The following is a 25,798-nucleotide window of genomic DNA, read 5'->3' as shown; positions in this document are numbered from 1 at the left end:
TTTAATAATTTTCACCAAACATTCAAAAAACTCCTCCCCCAAAAATTCTGATTTCTGACATAATCCCCAAATCACAGTCAAAGACCACTTTTGACACCTTGTTCTTCATCATAGATGGACTTTAAAACACATTATCTATTTTCTTCATAAAGTTCATGTCCAAATACTTCTTTAAAAGAGCGTTTATACTCCCGACTGTAGCAAGCAGAAGCAACAGGAACAATGAAGCCAAGCACAGATAAAATCCAGGAAGCCTGCAAAGTTAGAAATATACATAAGTTGAAAAGGCCATATTTATATCAGATATGTATCTGGTAGATATAGTAGTGGAAAAACCTTCATCATTTGGATCTCAATTGCTAATATTAATTTATTGAACAGTTTTTACCTAGCACTTTACACAATTTTGTTAATTGATTATAGGTGTTCAGAGACAGAGGGAGACATAATTAGGCATGATAGCGTATAAAGAGTAGAGAACCCTGTCTGTAGACTTCACTTTAACATTTGTAAGATATATAAAAGAGAGGAGTGTATCGGTGAAGCGCTAAAATATATTTGTAAGATATAGTTTCAGTTAAATTAGCTGGAAATTGCTGACAACACACAGATTTAAGAAGCATGGTCCATAACTAAAGTAGAGCAATGGACAGTTGATGGATGAGAATAGAGAAGAAGAACGCATACAATATTTAGCGATTCTGGTAAAATAGTGTATGTTTCTCCTGGAAAGACAGAATGAAAGCAGTTAGAGACCTTCTACATAGATAAGACACTTTTTTATGGTAAGAGAGCACAATACAAAGTGGATGTAAAGGGGATGATATGATTTTAACGCAATTTCTGTTACTTAAAAGGGCTTAAACATTTCTGTCACTCATGGTGTTAGTCAAAGTATTACAATAATATAAGCAATATATAATAATGCACAAGAAAAGGTTGTTTCGTCATAGCTGTGAAGAACCTATAGTGGCGAAAAATGTTTATAGTGTTTCACAACCTTCAGAAACCTCCCAAAATACTACATAAATTCAATCTTCTCTGAAATTTAATTGGAATGTTGAAAGAAGGAACAATCCCTCCCCCTTTGCCAAAAGACACGTGTGAAAGTTTGAACTAGATGGCCATGAGTCTTTCTTAAAACTTTTAAACACCAAACTAACAATGTTGATCCACCGCAAAAGAGAGTTTGACCACCAGTTACACAAGATCATTTCTGCAGAGGATGTAGCAAATAAGGAGGGTGTAGTATTAAGTCTTTAAGAACATTCTTGGGATGTACTTGAAACCTATATAGTATTGTATATGTGACAATTGTAAAGTGAAAGTTTAATCTTAATGTTTAGCTACCGATCTTTCTGTTTTCATGCGATTTAGTAATGTATTATCCTTGGATGCAGGATGAAGGCTAAATGGGCCTGTCAGATTGCAGACCTATGACCAACAGTTTATGCACAGACATCCAAAGCAGATATATTAACCCATTAAAGGACCACTATAGTGCGAGGAAAACAAACTTGTTTTCCTGGCACTATAGGGTCTTTGGGTCTCTGAAACTGCTATGTTTACAGCAGGCAGGGTTAACCCTAGATGGACCTGGCACCCAGACCACTTCATTGAGCTGAAGTGGTCTGGGTGCCTGTAGTGGTCCTTTAACCCTTAAAGAAGGCCAAAACAATCACCAGGGATTGCTGTAGCTCTCATGCAGAGGGTACTTGTCAGTCTTTTGGATATGGATTTCCATTATGGGTAGGATCAGTGTGATTTGTAAATGGTATAGGTTCTCTCTGTTATGGCACAAGTGAGCAAAAACATTTTCTAGACTTCAGGGGGGATTAGACAAAGAGCAATATATTGAATATTCTGAGTTTTAGCTCATTCTCTTAGTTCTCATATTCCCTGGTTTTGCTTCAATACATATGGTACAATAAACTGATCAATAAAACTAAAGTAGAAGACATCCTAAAGCAACAGTCACAGCCATTGGTGGTGCAAACAGACTGACTTCACTAGGAAATAAAACCAACAGATAAAATCCAGAAAGAGGTTGATATAGCAGTATCCTGTAGCATCTGATATCATTCATGGGTCAGCCAATGGCTTGTCTTGATCATCAGTAGCCCACATAGGCAGGGTTCCACAAAATATTCAAACACACACATAATCAGAATACTGAACTGCACTTGGATCAAACTTATATAGATAAAAAGATACACAAAAGTAATGGAGAAATCTTGTATCTTAAAATGAACAAATGATAACGCAATACAGTTTAATACAATAGATGTAAATATAAAGTTCCAAGAGACTTGCTAGTGCTATAAGAGCTATGATATAATAAACATGAACAGTAAAATCCCTGTCTGCAGTTGTGAGCTTTAGCTGGTAAGGGTCAGTAGTCTCAGCATCAGGTAAGTATTGGCAATATGTTGGAAGGAAGCAGAAAAAAAAGAGGATCCAATAGTGCAATATGCAAACTACAAGTAAAAGGTATATAAGAGGTATCCTACTTACAAGGACTAAAGCAATGACCTGCTCTAGTATTATGGAGCTTTAGGTGAAATGATCTCCACCTGAGGATATACAGGATGTGCAAGAAGCCACACCAGGGGCGTACCTAGAGCATTTGGCACCCGGGGCGGGTCCTATTTTTGGCAACCCCCCTCACCTTCAACTTTAAATATAAAAACAACCAAAACATTTTTTTTATGTATTTAGCACTAAGCAGTGTTTGTGTGTTTAAATGTATGCATGTTTTTGTATGGAGTATATGTGTGTGAATGTAGCGGTGTGTTTGTATGTAGTGTTGGCGTTTAAATGCAAGCATGCATTTGTGTGTTGTGTGGTATTTGAATGCAGTGGTATGGTTATATATAATGGTGGGGTTTGTATGTAGTGTTAACGTTGAAATGCAGGAGTGTATTTGTGTGTAGTGTTGGAGAGATTTTTAGATGTCTGCACATATACACATACACGGACATACACACATGCAGATGCATATACACACAAACACAGTCACACACAGATACACATGCAGACATCGTGGCGACTCTAGGAACAATATATGTGGGGGGGCACATAAGATACCACAGTCAAAACAGGAGGGGGATCAGTAAAACTTCTCACTAGGGGATGGGGTAATATGCTGTCATTGGCTGTCTGATGCCAGCATGCTGTGTTCTGCATGCTGGTGTCACGACAGTGACCCCTTCTCGCAGAGTGTAACCTAACTATAGAACGTATACCGGACCTTAGAATGGCCGGACTCACGTTAGAGTAGTCAAATGGGATAGCCAGAGGTCAAGGGATAACAGAAGACGGGAATAACGATAAGCAAGCCAAAGTACAGGGAACCAGAGAGTAGAATAGTCAAATAGAGGAGCCAAAAGTCAAATACCAGGATAGAATACAAATGTCACAGAAATAGCACTAGGGGAACCAGCAAGAACCACACTAGGGCGTCTTACTGCTGTCAGGGCAGCCCTTTTATAGTGTGGTGTGTGTAGCCTTAAAACCACGCCCCCAAAAGGTCCGGGGGCGTGGCCGCGTCAGGACCTTGTCGGCTTGAAGCCGACGGCCGTGGCGCGCATGCGCCGAACTTAGAAATTCCGCTCTGAGTGAGCGGCCGGCGTCAGAAGTGCCGTGCCGCTCAGTGAAGGAGGACGCTGTGGTGCGTGGGTCCGAGGAGGACAGGTAAGGTATCGTGACAGTACCCCCCCCACAAGGACCGCCCCCAGGGCGGTTAGAACGCCTCCTTTCAAACAAACGAACCAGGCGAGGGGCGTGCACATCAGAAGCGTCCACCCACGAACGATCCTCAGGACCATAACCCTTCCAGTCTAAAAGGTATTGAAGTTTACCCCTAGAAAAACGAGAACCCAAAATAGACCTCACTTCATATTCGTTTTGTCCCTCCACAACTTCAGGAAGAGGAGGAGGGGTATTACGAGTAAACCGATTACATATTAATGGTTTGAGAAGTGAGACATGAAACGAATTCGGTATTTTCATATTAGAGGGTAAACGAAGACTGTAACAAACAGGGTTGACACGTTTGAGGACCTGAAATGGACCAATGAATCTGGGAGCAAATTTCATAGATGGGACCTTAAGTTTAATGTTACGGGTACTTAACCACACTTTATCCCCGATCACGAACGTGGGAGCAGGTTTCCGATGCCTGTCCGCATTAGCTTTGTACACACTAGCCTTTTGAGTCAAGATTTGTTTAACCCCTAACCAAGTTTCCCTCATATTCCTAACGGTGTCATCCACACTTGGCACTCCTGTAGAATGAACGGAACTTGGTAAAGTCGTAGGGTTAAACCCATAATTGATAAAAAAGGGGCTGTGTGGGGGGCGGAGCTTGCCTGCCGAGCAAAGCAGACGTGCCTGCTAAGAGCTCCTGAGCCTGAGGCCAAGATTTGGGTGTCAACGCCCGACCACCCAAGCGTACCGGCTGTGGACAGCGATAACCCTAACCAGGGGGTGATGCTGCATCGGGGGATACCCGTTATGAGACCCTCCGTGGCTGAATCGACCACATCGCAGACTGCGGCCTACACGGGTGGGAGCCGAGGAGAGGCGGCCGCTCTCCCGGTTCTCTGGCAGAAGAGGGAGCACTCTTGTATTGCCTCCCCCCCCCCCCCGGACCGGTGGGGGATATCCCGGTCCCTGCCGAGCTGGACGACCGCAGCCCTGGACAAGGCAGAGGTAGCTGTGACACCCTCGTGCAGAACACAAGCGGCGACACCCAAGATGGCGGACACGCCTGTCTCCGCAACACGAGACCAAGCAGACCGCTCTGACTATGCGGCACACTTGGACGCCATCTTTCAAACATTCTGGCACAAGCTAGAACTGCATATGAGACAGAACACTGCAGCAAGATATGGTGCCCGGTCTTCACAGCACCCACGCGGCGGCAGCAAAGGACCCTTCCATCCATTCTACTCACCTAGAAAGTCCAAGCGAGCCAAAATAAAATGGCGCAGGAGAAGACTCCCTCTCATGCCGGCAGGGAAAAGCAAATGGCGGCGCCCGAAAACGACAATCACCCGGCGCGAAACACAGCCAGCCTCACCTAAGCAACCCACCATAGTGCAATCCGCTGCCAGAACCGGTAGGAGCCGGCGTCCCAACACCAGAGAACCAGCGCAAGATCCCTCACGGGCCGGGGGCCAGAAAGGAACCATACGCAAGCATGGAATTGCAACCTTGTGCCCGACTCTCCCCAGCTGCGTGACAGATCCTCACTCCAGGCGGCACGTACCGGTGAACAGGACACTTGGCCTCTATGAACTATCAGTGTGCGCTGTCAGCTTGCCGATCACTGGGATAGGCTGAGCGGGTATTGTGTACAGCGGGCATGCATTCGTTCTCAGCTGCCTTTGAGATTAGCATGCCCACTGCCTCCTGAATTATCCCATCTGTCACGGGTTACACTTAGCTCCAGAGGGCTTCACTCAGTCACCAGGGTGATATGTGGTGATATTATCAATGGAAATATCAGCTACCATAGCGAGATACACTCCCTGTGTTCCCTTAACTTCCCACTGACAGGTTCCCTACGATACTCCTGACGTACTTGGGCTACCCTCTCCTGTCCAGACCACTTTTACAGTCAGTCCATGTAAGCTGTTTAGATATTCCTGATTTTACGCTTCCGACACCCTCATAATGCTTGATTCACAATTTTGACTTACTCTGACACTACTAAAATTCGGGCTGTTAGCTGTTGCCATGCAAATCTGTATTGTCTCTCTAGCTAGTACTTACTATTGTGGCAACCCAAGCCTGTTTATAACTTGCAGATACACTGTTGGTTTATCTCTATACTTAAAAATGTGCCAATACGTAAATGCCACACTTGTAAAAACGCTGTAATATTGCCAGGCTTGCATATGCTACTGTGGCATTGTGAGTTGCTCTGTTCATTCATGCACACAAAAATAAAGAATTAAAAAAAAAAAAAAAGGGGCTGTGTAAAGTGGATTCATGGACATGATGGTTGTGAGCAAATTCTGCCCATGATAACAAGTCCGCCCAGTTATCTTGATGAACCGAAGTGAAACAACGGATGTATTGTTCCAGGCATTGGTTCATCCTTTCCGTAACACCATTAGATTGGGGATGATAAGAAGAGGAAAGGTTAAGTTTGATTCCCAACTGTCCACAAAACGCTTTCCAGAAACGAGAAATAAATTGAGGTCCCCTATCAGAGACAATATCATGGGGTACCCCATGTAAACGGACCACCTCTCTTATAAATATAGAAGCCAGTTCAGATGATGTAGGTAATTTATAAAGAGGGACCAAATGAGACATCTTGGAGAATCTGTCAATTATCGTTAATATGACAGTGTAGTTCTTAGAGGGGGGTAGGTCTACTACAAAATCCATGGCAATACTCGACCATGGAGTCTCCGGAATAGGCAAGGGCATGAGGAGTCCTATAGGACGACCCTTAGGAGATTTGGTAGCGGAACAAATACCACAAGCAAGGACAAACTCACAAACATCCTTCTTATAGGAAGGCCACCAGAACCGTTCCGCCAGCAATGATGTGGTTTTATGTATCCCTTGATGCCCTGCCATTTTGGAGTCATGCATGAGGGATAGTACTCTATCCCGATAGGCTAATGGCACATATAGTTTTCCTTGTGGAACAGTCAAGGTAGTGCGATCTTGGAATGTAGAGATTTCCTCTATTAATCCCGATGAGACTCTAGCATAGACAGTGGCGACAATACGATTCTTAGGGATTAAAGAGGACATAACTTCATTGGAGGATGTAAAAGGTTCATATTGACGGGATAGGGCATCAGCCTTAATATTTTTTGACCCTGGCCTATATGTAACAATGTAATTGAAACGATTGAGATATAAAGACCAACGTACTTGTCTGTCAGACATTTTCTTGGCTTCACTGAAGTAAGAGAGGTTTTTATGATCTGTAAAAATGGTAACAGGGATGGGTGACCCTTCAAGCAAGTATCGCCATTCTTTGAGGGCAGAAATAATTGCCAACAACTCTCTCTCCCCTATATCGTATCTTTTCTCAGTTTCTGTTAATTTCTTAGAGAAAAACCCACATGGATGCAATGGTTGATCATCCGAAGGTCTTTGAGATAGTATTGCTCCTATCCCTGACTCGGATGCATCTACCTCCAGTATAAAAGGACGAGAAGGATCAGGATGTCGTAACACTGGTGCTGAGGAAAAGGCTTCTTTTAATGAATCAAAAGCTCTCTTAGCTTCTATGCACCATTCCCTGTGATTCCTTCCCTTCTTAGTCATAGCAGTAATAGGGGCTGTTATTGAAGAAAATCCTTTAATGAATTTCCTATAGTAATTGGCAAACCCCAAGAAGCGTTGGATTGCTTTAAGTCCAACTGGTAAGGGCCATTGCTGAATGGCCTCTAACTTTTTCGGCTCCATTTTGAAACCCGTACTAGAAATGATATATCCCAGGAAATGCACTTCTTCCTTGTGGAACAAACATTTCTCCAGTTTACAATAGAGTCCATTCTCTAATAACTTTGAAAGAACCAATCTGACATGTTCATAGTGTTCGTTCATGTTTTTAGAGTAAATCAGGATATCATCCAAGTATACTATTACAAACATTTGTAAAAAGTCTCGTAACACATCGTTAATGAAGTCCTGGAAGACTGCTGGGGCGTTGCATAACCCGAAAGGCATAACTCGATACTCATAATGACCATAACGAGTATTAAAAGCAGTCTTCCATTCATGCCCTTCTTTTATTCTGATTAAATTATATGCTCCCCGCAAATCCAGTTTAGAAAAGACAGTAGCTCCTTTCAACCTGTCAAATAGCTCAGTCACTAAGGGGATAGGATAAGCATTACGTATGAAGATTTAGTGATAAACCCCTTCTTTAAGTTCTCGGCAATGTACTCCTCTAATACTTTATTCTCGGCTATCGACAGGGGATAAACTGTACCTCGTGGAGGCATAGTGCCGGGTAACAATTCAATAGAACAATCGTAGGGACGATGAGGAGGTAATTTTTCTGCCTCTTTAGGTTCAAAAACATCTTTAAGATCAATATATTGGTTGGGTATTTGAGTGGTCAATGGTTCCATAGTAGGTATATTGATTAACCCCACTGGTTTAATCGGAGTAATGCATTTACTGTGACAAGATTCTCCCCATTTAATAATCTCCCTCTTTTCCCAATCAATCAATGGATTATGCTGGGCTAACCAAGGAAACCCAAGGATTACAGGAAAGATAGGAGATGTTATCTGTTGCAAGGTGATAACCTCCCTATGAAGAAGACCTGTAGATAATACCAGGGGAATGGTTTCCTGGGTAATAAGAGGTATTGATAATGGTCTACCATCTATGGCCTCAACGGCCAAGGGTGCAGATCTTTTTTGGAATGGGAGAGTATTTTTCTGCCCGAATAAGTGATCTACAAAATTCTCGGCAGCCCCAGAATCAATTAAAGCAAGGGTGGATACTTTCTTTCCCTCCCATTCTAGAGTAATAGGTAGAAGAAGCCGGAGATCTTTTTTATCATTGAAGGAGGACATACACATAACACCCAAGGCCTGTCCCCCCTGCGGACTTAGGTGCGAGAGTTTTCCGGTCGGCTAGGACAATTCACTCGTGTATGTCCCTTCCTGCCACAATATAAACATAAACCTTCCCTCCTACGGTATTGTCTCTCTGTCTCAGACAATCTTGTAGCCCCTAATTGCATGGGTTCTGGAGGGGTCTCTGACGAGGGATAGGTCAGAGCAAGATGTTCCGGTACTCTCCTAGGTCTCTCTCTGGTATTCTGCCTATACCTAAGGCGTTCATCAATATGAGCCAGATATGTTATTAATTCCTCTAGAGTGTCTGGTAAATCTCTTGTGGCCACTTCATCTAAGATTCTATCAGACACTCCATTTAGGAACACATCCACAAATGCTTGCTCGTTCCATCTGACTTCTGCAACTAAAGTACGGAACTCCAAAGCATAGTCTACTAGAGAACGGGTACCTTGTCTTAGACGTAATAAGGATTTGGCAGCGTTAGTTTTTCTGCCTGGGGTATCAAAAGTTCTCCTGAAAGCTGCAACAAAGTTAGTATAATTAAAGACTATTGGGTTGTCATTCTCCCACAAGGGATTAGCCCAGGTTAAAGCTCTATCTACTAACAGGGTGATAATATACCCAATCTTAGCCCTATCGGTAGGGTAAGCTCTAGGATGGAGTTCAAAATAGATGCTTATCTGGTTCAAGAACCCCCTGCATCCGTTAGGATCACCCCCATACCTGAGAGGTGCTGTAGCCTGATTGGAAGTGCCTGTAGGTAGCACTTCCATGTGATGCTCCTGGGGTCTCTGACTAAGAGTCTGCTCCTCCGGCTGGAGATAAGCAGTACGGTTAATTAACGTCTGTACGGCGAGGGCGATCTGGTCCATACGATGGTCCAGTTCCTCAAACCTATTGTCCGTACCAAGTCCAAGAGGGTTAACACCTGCAGGGTCCATGGCCCTAGTGTAATGTCACGACAGTGACCCCTTCTCGCAGAGTGTAACCTAACTATAGAACGTATACCGGACCTTAGAATGGCCGGACTCACGTTAGAGTAGTCAAATGGGATAGCCAGAGGTCAAGGGATAACAGAAGACGGGAATAACGATAAGCAAGCCAAAGTACAGGGAACCAGAGAGTAGAATAGTCAAATAGAGGAGCCAAAAGTCAAATACCAGGATAGAATACAAATGTCACAGAAATAGCACTAGGGGAACCAGCAAGAACCACACTAGGGCGTCTTACTGCTGTCAGGGCAGCCCTTTTATAGTGTGGTGTGTGTAGCCTTAAAACCACGCCCCCAAAAGGTCCGGGGGCGTGGCCGCGTCAGGACCTTGTCGGCTTGAAGCCGACGGCCGTGGCGCGCATGCGCCGAACTTAGAAATTCCGCTCTGAGTGAGCGGCCGGCGTCAGAAGTGCCGTGCCGCTCAGTGAAGGAGGACGCTGTGGTGCGTGGGTCCGAGGAGGACAGGTAAGGTATCGTGAGAGCTGGCATCTGACTACACATTTGCATATAATTCACATTAGCCACCCAGATTTCTTGTTGTGGGCTGGCTGACACCTCTCAATTTCAATCTTTGTTTAGCAGATAACTCCTCTATTTGCTATCCTTTGTGGGATTGCCATATTTAAGGACACCAAATAAGGAGCTATCTGCTAAACAGCACCCTCATTTGGTATCTTTAAATATGGAAATCTCACATACGGGCACCAATTCAGGGAATTATCTATTAAACAGCTAAAGGATTAAAAAAACGCCCTCTTATTTTCAGTTGTTTAGTAGATAAATCCCTTATTTGTTATCCTTTTGTGGGATTGCAATATTTAAGGACAGGAAATAAGGGAGCTATCTACTAACACACACATAATCACAGATATACACACACACAATCACTGACCCACACACATACAATCACAGACACACAATCGCATACACACAAACATCACATACATACACACATTTAATAATTACGAGGTCCACCCAGTCTTCTTACCTTGCTCTAGAATGGCTGGAGTGGATCCTCAGTCCCTGGTGGTCAGTGGTTGCTGCTGGGATCTCTGTGCTCTTTCTGCACAGGTCCATCGCACGCCCTGTAATGATGCCGAGGCCGCGATGACATCATATCCTGGCTGCCGGCTCACTGCAGGGCGAAGACTGTCAGACACAGTCAGATGCACACAGTCCCACACACAGTCACTCACACACAGTTACAGGCAGACAGTCAAACACGCAGGCAATCACAAAGGCAGACAGTCACACATACACACACAGATTCACAGACAGTCACACACACAATCACAGGCAGACAGTCACACATACACACAACACAGTCACAGACAGTCACTCACACACACACACCCACAATCACAGGCAGACAGTCACACACACAGTCACAGACAGTCACACACAGAGTCACAGGCAGACAGTCACACATACACACAACACAATCACAGACAGTCACACATACACACAGTCACAGACAGTCACACACAGAGTCACAGGCAGACAGTCACACATACACACAACACAATCACAGACAGTCACACACACACACATGCACACACAATCATACAGTCACACACACACACAGTCAGAGACAGTCACTCACACACACACACACACCCACACCCACAATCACAGGCAGACAGTCACACACACACAGACACACACAGGCAGACAGTCACTCACACACACACACACACACCCACAATCACAGGCAGACAGTCACACACACCCAGACACACACAGGCAGACAGTCACACACACACACACACAGACACACAGACAATCACAGGCAGACAAACACAGGCAGCCACACACACACAATCAGAGGCAGACAGTCACACACACACACACACACACACACAATCACAGGCAGACAGTCACACACACAGTCACAGACAGTCACTCAAACCCTCAATCACACACACAGTCACAAAGACAGTCACAATCACAGTTACACACACACACACACACAGTCAAAGACAGTCACAATCACAGTTACACACACACACAGTCAAAGACAGTCACAATCACAGTTACACACACACAGTCAAAGACAGTCACAATCACAGTTACACACACACACAGTCAAAGACAGTCACAATCACAGTTACACACACACACAGTCAAAGACAGTCACAATCACAGTTACACACAGTCAAAGACAGTCACAATCACAGTTACACACAGCACACACTCTCTCTCTTACAGTAAGCTTGGGCTGGAGGAGGAGTGGATCCAGTCCCTCCTGTGCTGTAGTTGGGGAAGCAGGGACTCCTTCCTGCTTCCCCTCTGTGTGAGCAGCAAGAGGCTGCACATTTAGCCCCGCCCCCACGGCCGTTCTGGCTCCGCCCCCAAATCTCCGTGCAGCCAGGTCTTTTGCTTGCTCCCAGCCCCTGCGTGTGAGCTGTGTCGGCTGCCCGGCGCCCTGCTGCTAGAGCACCCGGTGCAGCCACACAGCTCACTGAATAGCAAGCCTGGCCAGCCCTGGTGGCAGCCCCCTGCATGATGGCACCCGGGGCGGACCGCCCCCCCCTTAGTATGCCACTGTGCCACACCAATTAAAATTATAACATCGCAGGGACTGGAATAAGTTAAAATAAAAGCACTTTATTTAAAACAAATATATAAAGGAAATAAGAGATAAAAACAAATAAAATATGATACCATTCCACATAGGAATAAAATGTCTTCACTTGACACATTATGTCTAAGCGTTCTCAAAAAGGGGTGAGACATTTTGGGGAGCAGTATGAAACCTGATGGAAGCCATGGGAAACATGATCTGACTTCATATCTACTCATTGACAATGCTCAATCAGAGAATGCCAGGCCTATATTTGAGCATGTTGGCCCACTACATAGTAAGTGTGAAGATGAGGCAAACCCAAGACTCACAAAGGTTTTGGTCTATAGAGAACAGATTTGGCAAGCAATCATCTACGATCCTGCCAAACAAAATCATATATCATAGTTTGCAGTGAATGGACAACCAATGCCACCAGGTGGATAGGTAGAGCCTGAAATTGATAAAACAGATGAGGCAACTTAACGCTATGTATGCGGCCATATTTGTTCTATACTCTAAGTCCCGCTTCAGAGTAGCATAAACTGAATGGTAATTAGCAGGTTATAACACTGGCGGAAAGGCAGTTATTTTAATACTAAAGTTTGAAATCATGTAGGTTACTCGAAGGTGGCAGATATTTGAGAGGTGCTCACAATTGTCCTGTGGGATGTGAATGGAAATAGCCACCAACCAATCAATATTAGTTATCCCACTGTAGAAGAAAAGTTGCAGAGGACAGAGAATAAGGTGGGCAGGGAGGTTCCTGGATGAGCAAGAGAGAGAATGAGGTTGTCCACATATGCTGAAACCCTATATTCCATAGCAGCATTGAGAAGGCCCTGATGCCCTCATTCTGTCTAATGTGGGAGAAGAGGGGCTCCAATAAAAGATCAAATAAAAAATAAGAGGGGAAAATGGCAACTCCAGCAAATATCATTAAATATAGTGAAGGGAGAGAGGGCAAACTTGAGATTAGGATCAGTGCACAAGGAGACTGGTACAATGACGTAATAGCTGTAATAAAATGGCCTGGAAATGTTAGATGGTGCAATCAAACACCTTCTTTGTATCCAACGAGAGGAGCAGAGAAGGCGTCCTTTTACACCAAGCATACCAAGCCAAATCAATAATATGTTTAATATGTTCATGTGCTTGTTCCCAACCTGTGGTGGATGGATCAAAGAAGCAAGAGCATATTGAGTCAAAATGCAAGTGTACACAAAGGAACAAGTCCTGTGAAGGATAGATGGACACCCATAGGAGATGTGACTAAATTACCTTCCGAGTCCCTAAGAGATGCTATAGCCTCTGCATTTGCTGCGCAGGCATTGAGCAAGTGAAGTATCCATGTTATTAGAGCGTTCAAAGAAAAATAAAATTGCCTTTTCCGCAAAAAAGCTTTACAATGAAAAATATTTTAATATTGTAACATTTTCATATTTATTCATATATTAATTTATTTTTTATTTATGATATATTTTTTGATATTTTAATATTTTGAAAAAAATTATAATTTAAAAAGTTTGCCCAAAAATATTAAATCACTTGAAATGCTTATCCAACAATATCAAATTAGGGCCTTGGTTCCTACTAGACATTAAAAAAAATTCTCATAGGTTCTAGTTTAGACTGGATACATTCTTACCTGCCCTGTGCATTATCAACATAGCCTTTAAAGTACAGGTGACGAGCAAATATGTACACTAATCCAAAAACAGCTGCAACCTCTGAATGAAACATACAAGAAAAAAAAATATTATTCACTTATCTCTGATGACTATTGAATCAGCCTGTCCCTATGCACAATTTTATGGTGTTAACAAAATTCTATCAGTACAAAACATTTAGATTTTCAACTTCCTGATGTCAATGTGCTCAAAGGGGATAAGCTCAAGACTTATTTTACTCATCACCTTCTGTTATTCAACAAAGATTTATTATAATGTCTCGTGCATGCTTTCTGCAAAAGTGCTGGTATTCTTCAGTGGATTTCAGTATAATTTAAAGGACACACTATGCTGTAGATATAACAATTTTTAAAGCATTCTACAGAGAATGTACATTCATTTTTTTTATTTTTATTTTTTTACATACCTCTGTTTTTTTAGTACCTCCATGAACAATACCATAGTGTTAAATGGGGATATGGAAAATGAAACAGCCACTTTACAGGAAGAAGTGCTTGCTTGCCACTACTGTTTTTGCTTTCACATTATGTTTTACTTCTTATATTGGATTAGCAGCCAATACAGGAAGCCAGTGGACTCATAGGGTGGAGGGGAGTTCCTGACACTGTGGTGGGAAGGTGATGATAGCTATTGGATGGTGAGGATATGAGCATAATACTTGTGTAGGAAGGCAAGGGTTGAGTTGGTACATTGTGGTTGGAAGGTGATGATAGCTGTGGGATGGTTAGAAGATGAGCATATAGCACTTGTCTAGGGAGGCGGTGGTTGAGGAGCTACATTGGTGGTGATGCTGAGTTTTGGAGGAGCCCATAGTGGGCCTATTAGGATGGGTTATTTGAGTTTAATTACTCAAATCTCAGATATTTTTGGAACCCAGTGATGCCCTTGCAAACATACATATACTGCAATAAGAATAAATACAGTAAAGGGCAGAACTATTTCTTTTAACAATGAAAACTCCCAAAGTGGTGACCATAGCGCAGATTGCATAATCCCCTGACAAATGTTAGTTTACCTTCATAAGAAAATATGCCAGCAGTCCATAGAACAACCAGGAAGATCGGATAGAATTCTACACAATTCTGTCTAGAAGAGAAAATGACACCTCTGATGAAATCATTTGAGATTATGAAAAACATGCTTGAAATCTCTGATACCTAGACATTCTTATCCAATATATATGGAAAGGGAAATTACTTGATTAAGGGCATTATGCAAAGATTAAGGGGGTATTTACATAAATGGTTGTAAGTACATGAACTAGCAATCAAGTGAAAGTAACAGTCTTAAACACAACATAATAAGTTACACAGTGATACAGAAATACTGACTGTGCTGTAAAAAAAGAAGTAAGGTCTTTAGCAAAGTCATTTATGGAGGTATCACATAAAAACAGTCAAACACTGCATATTAACACACAAAAACGCAAATATATTAAAGTGTGGTAATGCAAAATAGAAGTTCTTTAAACCTTCAGGGTCTGATTATTATGACAGTCCTGATATTGATCTAGAAAAGGTTAAACAGAAATGGAGCAGATCATTTCGACCTAATGTGAGTGTGACCTTATAGACATTACTGAGTTGCACATGTCAAATCTTGTTACTTACTGGGCACGGAATGTCCTCTCGAATTCTGGAGGCCCTGTAACTGATGGGGGCATGATTTTATACTTCATTCTAGATCGCCCCACAAGCCTGGCATAATATCCTGTGAGAAAATGAAAACAGCATATTATTTAATTACAGAGACCTTCAACTACAGTTTGCACTTACAGCACTGTGACTTATCGTATATACTCGTGTATAAGTCAAGAAATGTTAGTCCTAAACTTCATTTTAAAATGCAGAGTCGACTTATCCATGGGTCAGTGCTAGTTTCGATAGAATTTTGTACATTAGATACGGGGCAATGTTGACTCCCGAATGCCATTTTCCTAGCTGGTTGGGAAGTTGAATGGGCTGGGGTCCAAGTTTCAGCGGAGTTTGCAGGCTTGCGTAGCCGATTTAGAGATCCATGTACTGCTGCCTGCGTACGGGAGACGAACACGTGCGTTTGTATTTATAAATGTCGGCCACCCAGGTAATGCTTGTTTGCGGTTTATAGCCAGGGATGGTCGTTGATTGCGAAGTGTTAACAAGGGGGACCACACAGAGTCTGTTTGGTAACCGAACAGAAGGGGAACTATTCCATTTGAAAGTCGTACCCTTTACTTATCCACGAGTCATAGCATATTTCACAATTGTTGGTCAAAAAACTAAACTCAACTTATACATGAGTTCGACTTATAGACAAGTATATACGGTCTCTGCAAAAAAACAACACGTACTGCTGCTTCCTGCCAGCTTGTACAAAGATGTATGAGTCTAGAAATGCAAGGTTTCTTTTTTCTTCTTCTTTTTTTTTACATTCTTTCTTTATTTTAGCTTGAGTTGTAGACAGTGCCAGGTACAGTGATATTCAACAAAGAAAAACAGTAATGTGACAATAGTGGTAAGATCGTCGACAGCATTAGTGAAACAGAGGTCCCGGTGGGCACAATGGAAGTATATAGTTATTCATGATGAAGGAAAACATGAGTAGCTTATTGTGGTGGGTACGAGCCTGCTTGGGGCCTATTCAATGGAGGCCATCAGGTGCGGCTGAGTATCTCTAGTCTCGTCTGTGGTATACCACCGGATGTCACCAGCTTCAGGTGTTTACCTGCTGTCAGCGGGGGTCATATGTCACCTTTGTGATGTCCACTCCTCAAGTATTTTACCGGTCAGGTGAATATCCGTCCGTGGAGTGTAAGAGAATAGAAGAAGGGTAAGGGTAAGAAGAGAGGGTAGAGAAGAGGAAAAGGGAGTTAGGTTCAGCACGAAACTGGGTTAGCCTGGAGGGCCGAGGCAAGAGGCGGCTTGGGTCTTAGGGTTCATGCTAGCATAGTATCCATTTTATTGGATTTTTCATAGAATGTCCATTTGGACCATTGCGATGAGCGTGCAGTGTCTTCCAGGAGGGTATCTTTGATGGAGTGTCATAGAACTTGCAGGTCCTGCGAGGGTCCGCGGGAAAGGGTTCATTTTGTGTTGTTGTTTTACTTTACAGAGCGATTCGAGTTGGTTTTCTGTTGTTTCTTGTGAGTCGCCGTTTTAATTAGAAAACCCCTGATCACCGCCTTGTGCGCCGCCCAGACTGTGGTTGCCGCCACTCCCGGGGTCGTGTTGGTTTGAAAGTAATTGGTTATTTCCTTGTGCAGGTTTGTTAGTATGGTGGGGTCCCTGAGGAGCGAAGTATTCAGCCTCCATGGGGATGAGGCGCTTATATTGCCAAGGGTGATACTTACATCACAGTGTTCCGACCATGGTCTTTAGAACTTTATGCATTCTGAGGTTGTTCGTGAGGAAGTAGTCAATCCTCAAATAGGTGTTGTGAGGGGCCGAGTGGTATGTGAAGTCTGCAGTACTGGGGTGGTGTGCTCTCCAAAGGTCGATGAGGCTTGTATGCCTGATGAAGTTATGGACGAGTTTGTCCTGTGCGCCCATGCCATGGGAACGGATCAGTCCAGGCTTAGTGCTACTGCCTGCACAAGGTTCCTAAAGTATACCAATAGTGACATGTCATGAACAGACAAATGTCTTAAGTAAAATACAGAATAAGGAGTGGGGTATAGTGACACAAGGGGTAAAGGGAGGTGTACGAAGTAGGTTGTTAGAAAAGTATTCATTGAGGGCTTATTAGTCTATTTTAGTCTATATTAGTTTATTAGTCTACATGGTAATGCAGGCGTGGTGTACCTTCTGGAAATGTGTCCCTCAGGCCCTGCACTGTGTGTGTCTGTTGAAGCATGCTGCCAGACTATCCCAGGTTTCCAGGCAGAGGTGTAACTAGAAACCACGGGACCCCAGTGCTAAAAATTGCCCTGCCCCCCCCCATATGTGAACCCCTCCTCCCCATATGTCCCCACCCAGCCACATATACCCACATGCAAACAGATACACATGCAGACACACACACAGAGACATGAAGACACACATACATACACATATACATACACATACAAATACATACAAACACACACACATACACACAGAGACCCATACATACAGACACACATACATGTAGACACACACACACAAACACATAGACACATACATACAAACATACATACAAACACACACACACACACACAGACACAGACACACACATACACACAGAGACACGGCTCCCGGTGGTTGCTGGGAGGAAGTGACCGGGGCAGTCACTTCCTCCCAGTGTCTGACATCATCAGAGGGGGCCCGGTCACACTTTTAAAGTGTAGCACTGACCGGGCCCCCTGGAATTCATTTCCATCAGGTGGCCCTAACAGCATGGGCCACCCGATGGGCCTGTTAAGTGCGGCCCCGGCAGTTCTACCGCGTGGTCCGCGGGCACCCGGGGCCCCTTGAAGTGACGGGCCCAGTCGCAGCTGCGACCCCTGTGACCACGGTTGTTCCACCAGTGTGTCCAGGTAAAGTTGTCTTGTACTGTATCCACAAGTAATTTTTCTAAATTTTCTTTGCGGTATATTGTAATAATGTCATAATTTGTTGTATCAGGACTGTAGTGTAGCTCAATAACCTAAGAAGTTTCATGCATACTGAGCAATACAGAATGATATGTTTTTAATTCTTTCAGTGCCAGAGGTGTGCTACTCACATTACTTTGCAATGTGTAGGTCTTACATTTGGCACTCACAGGGTTAAAGTGGCTCTGACAAATTTTTTTTGTACACAGGGTCACATCTTTTCAACTTTTATTTTATTTTGGCGTTGGATGATCTTCCCAGCTTCCGTCATCTTCCTCACCCTGGCAGTGATGTTGCGTCCCTGCCTTCCTCCTCCGTGCATGCCAGATCTCACACTTGCCCTCTGCTGTCAGCACACTGTCAGAGACTCGTAAGATGTGAGCCAAGGGACACGACAGGCAGGTAAGCATTCTGGGAAAAATATTCTTGACAAAGAAAATGGAACATGCCTTCTGCTGCGCCCTTTCTCAAGTTAAATAGTCCCCACTTTAACTTGTGATTTTAAGAAAAATAAAACAGAAAAGAAGAATGGATTTAGAGACAGGGAGACAAGTATCGACTGAGGAATGGTAAATTTAAAGTGACAGAACCGCTTTAGACAATAAAATAATAGGTTGTTTTCTTAAATTATAATTTTGACAGCAATATTAATATTTCATATGAGTAAAAAAAATCAGAAGGTGGGGGGAGGGTGTGGAGTCGAATTCTTAACATGTCACCATCCACCACTGCTAAATACATTGGACTTAGTTCGAAGCACTGTATATTTTTTTTTTTTGACAATCTTTATTTTTGGTTTTATGGCGAACAGTAACACGGCAACATATAATGTATAACAAGTATATCATGCCTGTGAAACATTGGGTATGCGTAACGTCTCATTTTTTTTTTTTTAATTCTTTATTTTTCGTTGTGCAAGTAGTAACAAGGCATCTTACACTGCCACAACGGCGTGTGCAAGGACAGTTTTAACATATTTGAACATTTGCATGACAGTCTGATCTCGGCACAATTTTTAAGTTATAAAGATAGTCAAGCTTTGGTACTCGTTTGTTGCAAGTCTCTGCATTTTTTAACCTTCTAAGTTTTACAAGTGCGATAAGTGAACGGCGTGACCTGCATATAATATTGATTAACACACTATATAACACCTCTAAGTTTCCTAGGACTAGGTGGGATTAAGTGAACCATCGATATCTGTGCGTTCTACCAGTACATTAATATGGTAGTTGGAGCGTAATAGGTACAGGTGATACATGCTTGTTGGTAATACTGTGAACGCTGATATACATTAAGCAGTATAATTGATTCAGTAACCTGGAGTGCACGATCAGATAGCATAGGATACTAGTATAAGAGATAGGTACATTAGATGTAAATCACGAGGTGTGCTCACATTCACTAGGGAGGCTGCTTATTTATAACACAAGGATAAATAACAATTAATGAGAAACAGGATAGCGTTCAGTTTTATGTGAGAGTGAGTCCTGACCCATGGTTATAATGGGTGGCCATAGAGTCTGTACATTGTAGACACTTTACCCTATGTCTGCCTGTGGGTGTGTAGAGTCCCGTGGCCAGGTTTTGTGCTTCGTATAGTTCACCTGGCATGCATGTGGGCAAAGAGTGTGAGGAGTCCTGCATGCCAGTCCATATGTGCCTAGCCGATACCCCGTCTGGGGGCCTTGCCTGCAGCTTTGGGGTGAGCGTCCATGTTGTGGAGCTTGGTGGACTGGCTTACCCAGATACATGCCCGGAGTAGACTGTGCTTCACTCTGTCGGAGACCGGTGACCTGTGAAGGCTCTGGTTCGGCCCCAATGCGTCAGGCCGAGAGGTCCTGCAGGTCCGTCGTGTGGGTACTGTTTGGCACTTTGCTTCTCTCCGCCTGTGCCCCGGGGGTCGTCTTTTCGAGGATTTGGGGACCTTTGTCAGGGTTTGGCGGCTTGTGTTGGGGCCCGCGACCTGTGATGGCCCTGATGCTGGGCCCGTCGTGATGTGTACCGGTTTCTTGCTTAGTGTCCATCTTCTGACCGGCCCTTTCACTGCTCGAGGTTGAGCTTTCCCGCCTTCCTGCTGTGGTTTGATCGCGGGCTTGGTAAATCGCTGCTGTAGCTTCCACCAGAAGCGCTGGAAAATTTTGTCGAGCCTCGCCATGGTGTCAGCGTTGTGGTCATCCGACCATCCCAGCATTGGGCCCTCACCTCGTGTTCTCGAGTAGCCGCCATCCGCCATTATTGGGTGTCTGGAGTGGGGCAGCGTTTCTCGGCAGTGTGGTGAGTGCGGGCATATGGTGTAGTCTCTGAGTGGACCGGGATGACCCCCGCCGGTCTGGGGGGGGAGGTGATTCTGTGGTGTCTCCTTGTCAGCCAGAGAACCGGGAGAGCGGCCGTCTCTCCTCGGCTCCCACCCGCACAGGCCACAAGTTGCAGTGCGGTCCGCCTTGCACCGGAGAACCAAGAATTGGGTATCCCCGGGTGCAGTTCGGTCTCCCAAACTCGATTGTTGCGGTTAGCAGTCGGTGTGCTCGGGTGGTCGGGCGTTATACCCTGAATCTTGGCTCCAGACTCGGGAGCTCTCGCTTTGCACGTCTAGTCTGCCTGGGTGTCAGGCTCCGCCCCCCGTAACGTCTCATTTAAAACAACTTCAGCAAAACAATAACATTATGAGGTTTTTTGCCTCTAACCGTCTCTTTGTTGTATTTAGTGCTGCTGTGTTTTGTTATGTGAGTAGCTAAGTTAGAAGCACTTTCCTTGGCATTAATGTAGTCTCATGTAGCTTACACTGTCTAATTGTCCCCTACTCTTGGAGTTAGTCTCATCTGCTATGTTGCTGTCTCGAGAGGCTAGTGCTAGTGTTAGCTGAGTGTGCCCATGCTCTGCCACGCTTTGTGGTCTATATGCCAGCATGTGGTTAGCCGTGTCTATGCCCGCCTGCCTGTGGCCCTAAAAAATATTGTTTCTTGACTTGGGGCAGTGTGTGAGGAAACGTAAGGTCAGCCCGTCTCATCCCGTCACGCATCTTGGGCTATACCGGCCTGCGCGAGGCAGCTGCGCCCATTAGATGGGTATCTGGCAGACCGGGCATGTCTCCGCCCTCGACGCGTCGGTGATGCAGATACGATCCCATGAAGGCCGACCCTCTCCATCAGTCAGAACCTGCGTGGCATAGTGCCAGGTGTGCTTGGGTACTCTACGGACACTTGCCTCTTCTAGTGTTGCTTGTCACCTGTATGCTCCTCGTCTTTGGTGCGTTACAATGGGGCATGTTTTCTTGGGGGCTAGCCTATCTGGTCTCTCGGTCCACCCTCTTTTTCCTTCGACATGTCGGGGTTCCAGATTCCCCCCCCCCTCCACCCCGCCTTTAAATGTGGAAGCACTGTATATTAACCATGCTTTTCCAGCTGGTAATATGACAGGCAGTGTGATGGATGCTAGGAAAATACTAGCTGCCTGCCCTCCTAGTGCCAACTGTAAAGCATGGAGGATGGAAGATTATTAGTAGTCTGATGGTGATTATTAGTCTGACAGTGTATTACCTTCATGAAACAACAGTACACCATACAGCAGCTCAAAGTGTTACCAAATACCAAATCACACACCATTGAGAGCTTTGAGGTCTTGGTTGGGAACTAATATTCTCTAGACCATAAGTGTCCAACCTTTTGGTTTCCCTGGGCCGCATTGAGCGCAGAGGAATTGTCTTGGGTCACACATCCAATATATAATATAGATCAAGGGTAGGCAACATTCTGCACTCCAGATGTTGTGAACTATATCCCCCTTGATGCTTTGCCAGCATTATGGCTGTAAGAGCATTATGGGAGATGTAGCTCACAACATCGGGAGTGCTGATGGTTGCCTACCTCTGATATAGATAATGTATATAAGTAATATATCTTTAAAACCCCTTTTCTTAATTTTGATATTTTTATTGTTTAGTAGATAACTCCCTTATTTGTCATCCTTATGTGGGATTGGCATATTTTAGGAGCTATCTACTAAACACATACACATGTATATACATGTGCACACATAACCACAGATACACACAAAATCACAGACCTATACACACATAATCACAGATACACACACACACATACAATCACAGACCTATACACACAATCATATTCATACAAACACATAATCACAGAAACACACATAATCACAGGTATATATATACACACACACACATACACACACACACAATCACAGACCTATACACAAAATCATATACATACGAACACATAATCACAGAAACACAGATAATCACAAATATACACACACACACACACACAATCACAGACCTATACACGCAGTCATAAATCTATACACGCATAATCACAGATACATACACACATAAAATCACAGACCTATTTACACAATCATATACATACAAACACATAATCACAGAAACACACATAATTGCAGATACACACAATCACAGACCCACACATAATCACAAACTTACAAAAACAATCACAGACATATCCACAGACCCCCCCCCCCCCACACACACACACGCAGCCAATCACTAACAAAAAGATACGCAAAAATCACATGCACACACATTTACTACTCTGGGAGTGCTGGAATGGATCCTCTTTCCCTGGTGGCCAGTGGTTGCTGCTGGGCTGGAGCCTCAGCCCTTTGTGCATGGCAGTGATCTGGGATGACATCATATCCCGGCGGCCAGCTCACTGCCAGGCAGCAAGGGAGCTGTGAAGTAGGAGCACCGAATGTAACAGGCTCCCTGCCTCCTTCTCTGCCCAGGCAACCGGGCCTCACTGCTAGCGGTCCCGGGCCGCAGGTTGGACACCCATGCTCTAGAGTAGTCTTAGGCAACGTTCGGCACTCGAGATATTGTGGACTACACCTCCCATGATTCTTTTACAGCATTATGGGTGTAACAGCATTATGGGGGATGTAGTCCACAACATCTGGAGTGCCGAAGGTTGCCTACCTCTGCTCTAGAGTCTAGACAATAATGCACCTTTGTAATAATGGTTTCAAAAAGTATTTTCCTGTTTCACCATAATAATGACCACAATGCACAATACAACGGCAATGCAAAATGATTTGTTGAGATTATTGTAGAAACACTAGATTGGTCTGCATTGAGCCCAGATAGATCTAAATTCTACTACGCATGTTTGGGATGAGCTGGCGTGTTAGCTGCACGTCAAGCCAAACTGCTGAATAAAAGAGCCCATTAATTCTCTTGTGGCTGAAACTATGCAGCAGCGTTCTAACATCTAGTGGAATGTCTTCTCAGAGGAGTAGAAACAATCTTAACCCCAATGATTTTGACGTCAGAGGTTCAACAGTCAGAGGTATCCACATTCTTTTGGTCATGTATTGTATCTGTTACATGCCTTGTCTTGTGTGCTAAATTATCAGATTAGTGACTATTTTGTGTATTCCAGAGGATTCATTATTCTCCCTGGATTCTGATATAGAAACATCATGCTAGCCTCAAGCCAGTATTAGAAGGATCATAGAGAGCAATCAACCTATGTCATGCCATACAACAGAACCTCTTACTGGCTGCAATACCTGTTTCAGTTGGTAGATGGCACTGTTTAAAATGCTGTTCATTTTATAACTGTCTTTTATAACTGTGTTAAGTAACATGGGCAGAACATTAACCCTATAAGTGCCATGAAGATTTCATCCACCTGGTGGAACTTGAATTAGTAAGTGCAGCCTTACATTTAAAACACAATTAATACAACCAGCTTGATATACACTGTTGATATGATTTGTATTCTAGAGATTTTGGCCCGTGAAACTAACAAATTAATTTAATTTTGTTAGTAATGTTGGTGGGACAGTTGTTGGCATAAAACAATTCAAGCAGTTTGTATCAATCCTAAAAACAACTGCCATTCCTAGTACAAAATAAACAAGAAAAAATAGAGTTGGAGGATTTTGAAATTTCACTGGACAAATCTCAAGGTTAGTAAATAAACGCCATATTGGGATTTATTAATCTATAAGGTTTATTCACTAAACAGCTTGTGGTTGCAAACTAAAAACTAAATTGTAAAATTCACTCACAAATAACCACACTGTTACTAAGCTGATATGGAGAATTTTTTTAAAATCAGCTATTTAAAAGAACACTACCAGTTCCATAACCACTACAGCACACTGTAGTAGTTATGGTGCCATGGTGTGCCTCCCCTAAAAAAAAAAAAAACAATTTTAGAACAATTTGACGTCTTACCTGGGGCCCGACTCAACTAGTAACTACTAAACACTTAACTACCTTCTGAGCCGCTAGCCCCCTCTAAACTGTAGCACCTTTACCCCCAATACAGATTCTATCTCCCTCTACAGTACAGCCCCTATCACTATCACCCCTACACTAAAGCCCTTATCACGCCCTACACTACAGTCTCAACCTCCTACAGTGCCTATCCCCCCACAAACACGCATGCCAGCCACTACAGCACCTATCTCACCACACTACAGCCTTTATTGCTCACTCACACACAATATAGCCCCTATCCACTGCAAACACACAAGGTATGGTCTCTATCTCCTACACACTATACAGACTCTATCCTGTCACATGAACACTCACTACTGTCACTGTTTGCCCCTTCACGGACTACAGCCTCTATTTACCCGCACACAAACACTGCAATAGCCAACTACAATATTTTCAGTTTGGCCTTAAATTTTAAAGTCAGTTTTAATTCCTGACAATTCTCACTTTAGCGTATTACGTAGTGAAAAGTGAATTGTGGTGAATTTACAAGGGAATGTAAAAAAGGCCAAAATAGCCAAACTAGAAATTCTGTGCAAATAAATGATTTGACCTGGCACCTCATGACCTTGCTGTGCCCCTGCTTGTGAATTGCTAACGAAACTAAAAATAAAAAATTTAGAAAATAAGCTATAATCGCATCTCAACTAGATTAGTTCAAATTTTGCTCTGTAAAAAAAATCACAACAAATTGGAGTGTTTTCCTAATATGACTATTTTGGCCTAAAAATGTTCAGTTCCATTGTGAATTCTAGATAACTCGTTAATGAGTAACCCTGCTATTGGGAGTGTGTCTCATATTGCATCATATTACAATAACACATTATCACAAACCAAAGGTGAAAGAATATGAGTTTTCTTCAAAAATCCCCCCAGATCTGTTAGTAAAAACAAACTAATTACCATGTAATAAAAGTGAGTACAAACTCTTAGATTGCATTGCCATCTCCTATTATATCATAGTGAAGATTACATTAATGTTCTTACCTTGTTGGCAGGCAGATAGTAAGGAAACCACTGCAAGAATCACATTGTGGTCACCCATGTTATCAGGATCCTGTGAATGTACGAGGAAGTGGTTAAACAACTTAACATTACAAAGTCTATCCTCATTCAGAGACACACCTACCCTGCTCATACACAGCTGCTTTTATCTTACCTGG

General features: G+C 43.5%; 1 protein-coding gene across 1 annotated transcript in view; it reads right to left on the bottom strand.

Moving 5' to 3' along the window:
* LOC134615540 (microsomal glutathione S-transferase 2-like) overlaps positions 1–25,798 on the bottom strand; it is a 25,815-nt gene continuing 17 nt past the window's right edge. Inside the window, exons 1-6 of the mRNA XM_063460078.1 lie at positions 25,795–25,798; positions 25,623–25,692; positions 15,426–15,525; positions 14,831–14,901; positions 13,773–13,854; positions 1–254 (exon numbers count right to left, since the gene is read on the bottom strand). The exon at positions 25,795–25,798 is cut by the window's right edge and continues 17 nt beyond it. Of these exons, the coding sequence (XP_063316148.1) occupies positions 122–254; positions 13,773–13,854; positions 14,831–14,901; positions 15,426–15,525; positions 25,623–25,680 (444 nt within the window). The 5' untranslated portion in view covers positions 25,681–25,692; positions 25,795–25,798 and the 3' untranslated portion in view covers positions 1–121. The remainder of the gene's footprint in view (positions 255–13,772; positions 13,855–14,830; positions 14,902–15,425; positions 15,526–25,622; positions 25,693–25,794) is intronic.

The sequence above is a fragment of the Pelobates fuscus genome, chromosome 6, assembly GCF_036172605.1.
Source record: "Pelobates fuscus isolate aPelFus1 chromosome 6, aPelFus1.pri, whole genome shotgun sequence".
NCBI lineage: Eukaryota > Metazoa > Chordata > Amphibia > Anura > Pelobatidae > Pelobates > Pelobates fuscus.
Note: the sequence above shows the minus strand (reverse complement) of the source record. Positions and strands in the feature narration are given on the sequence as shown.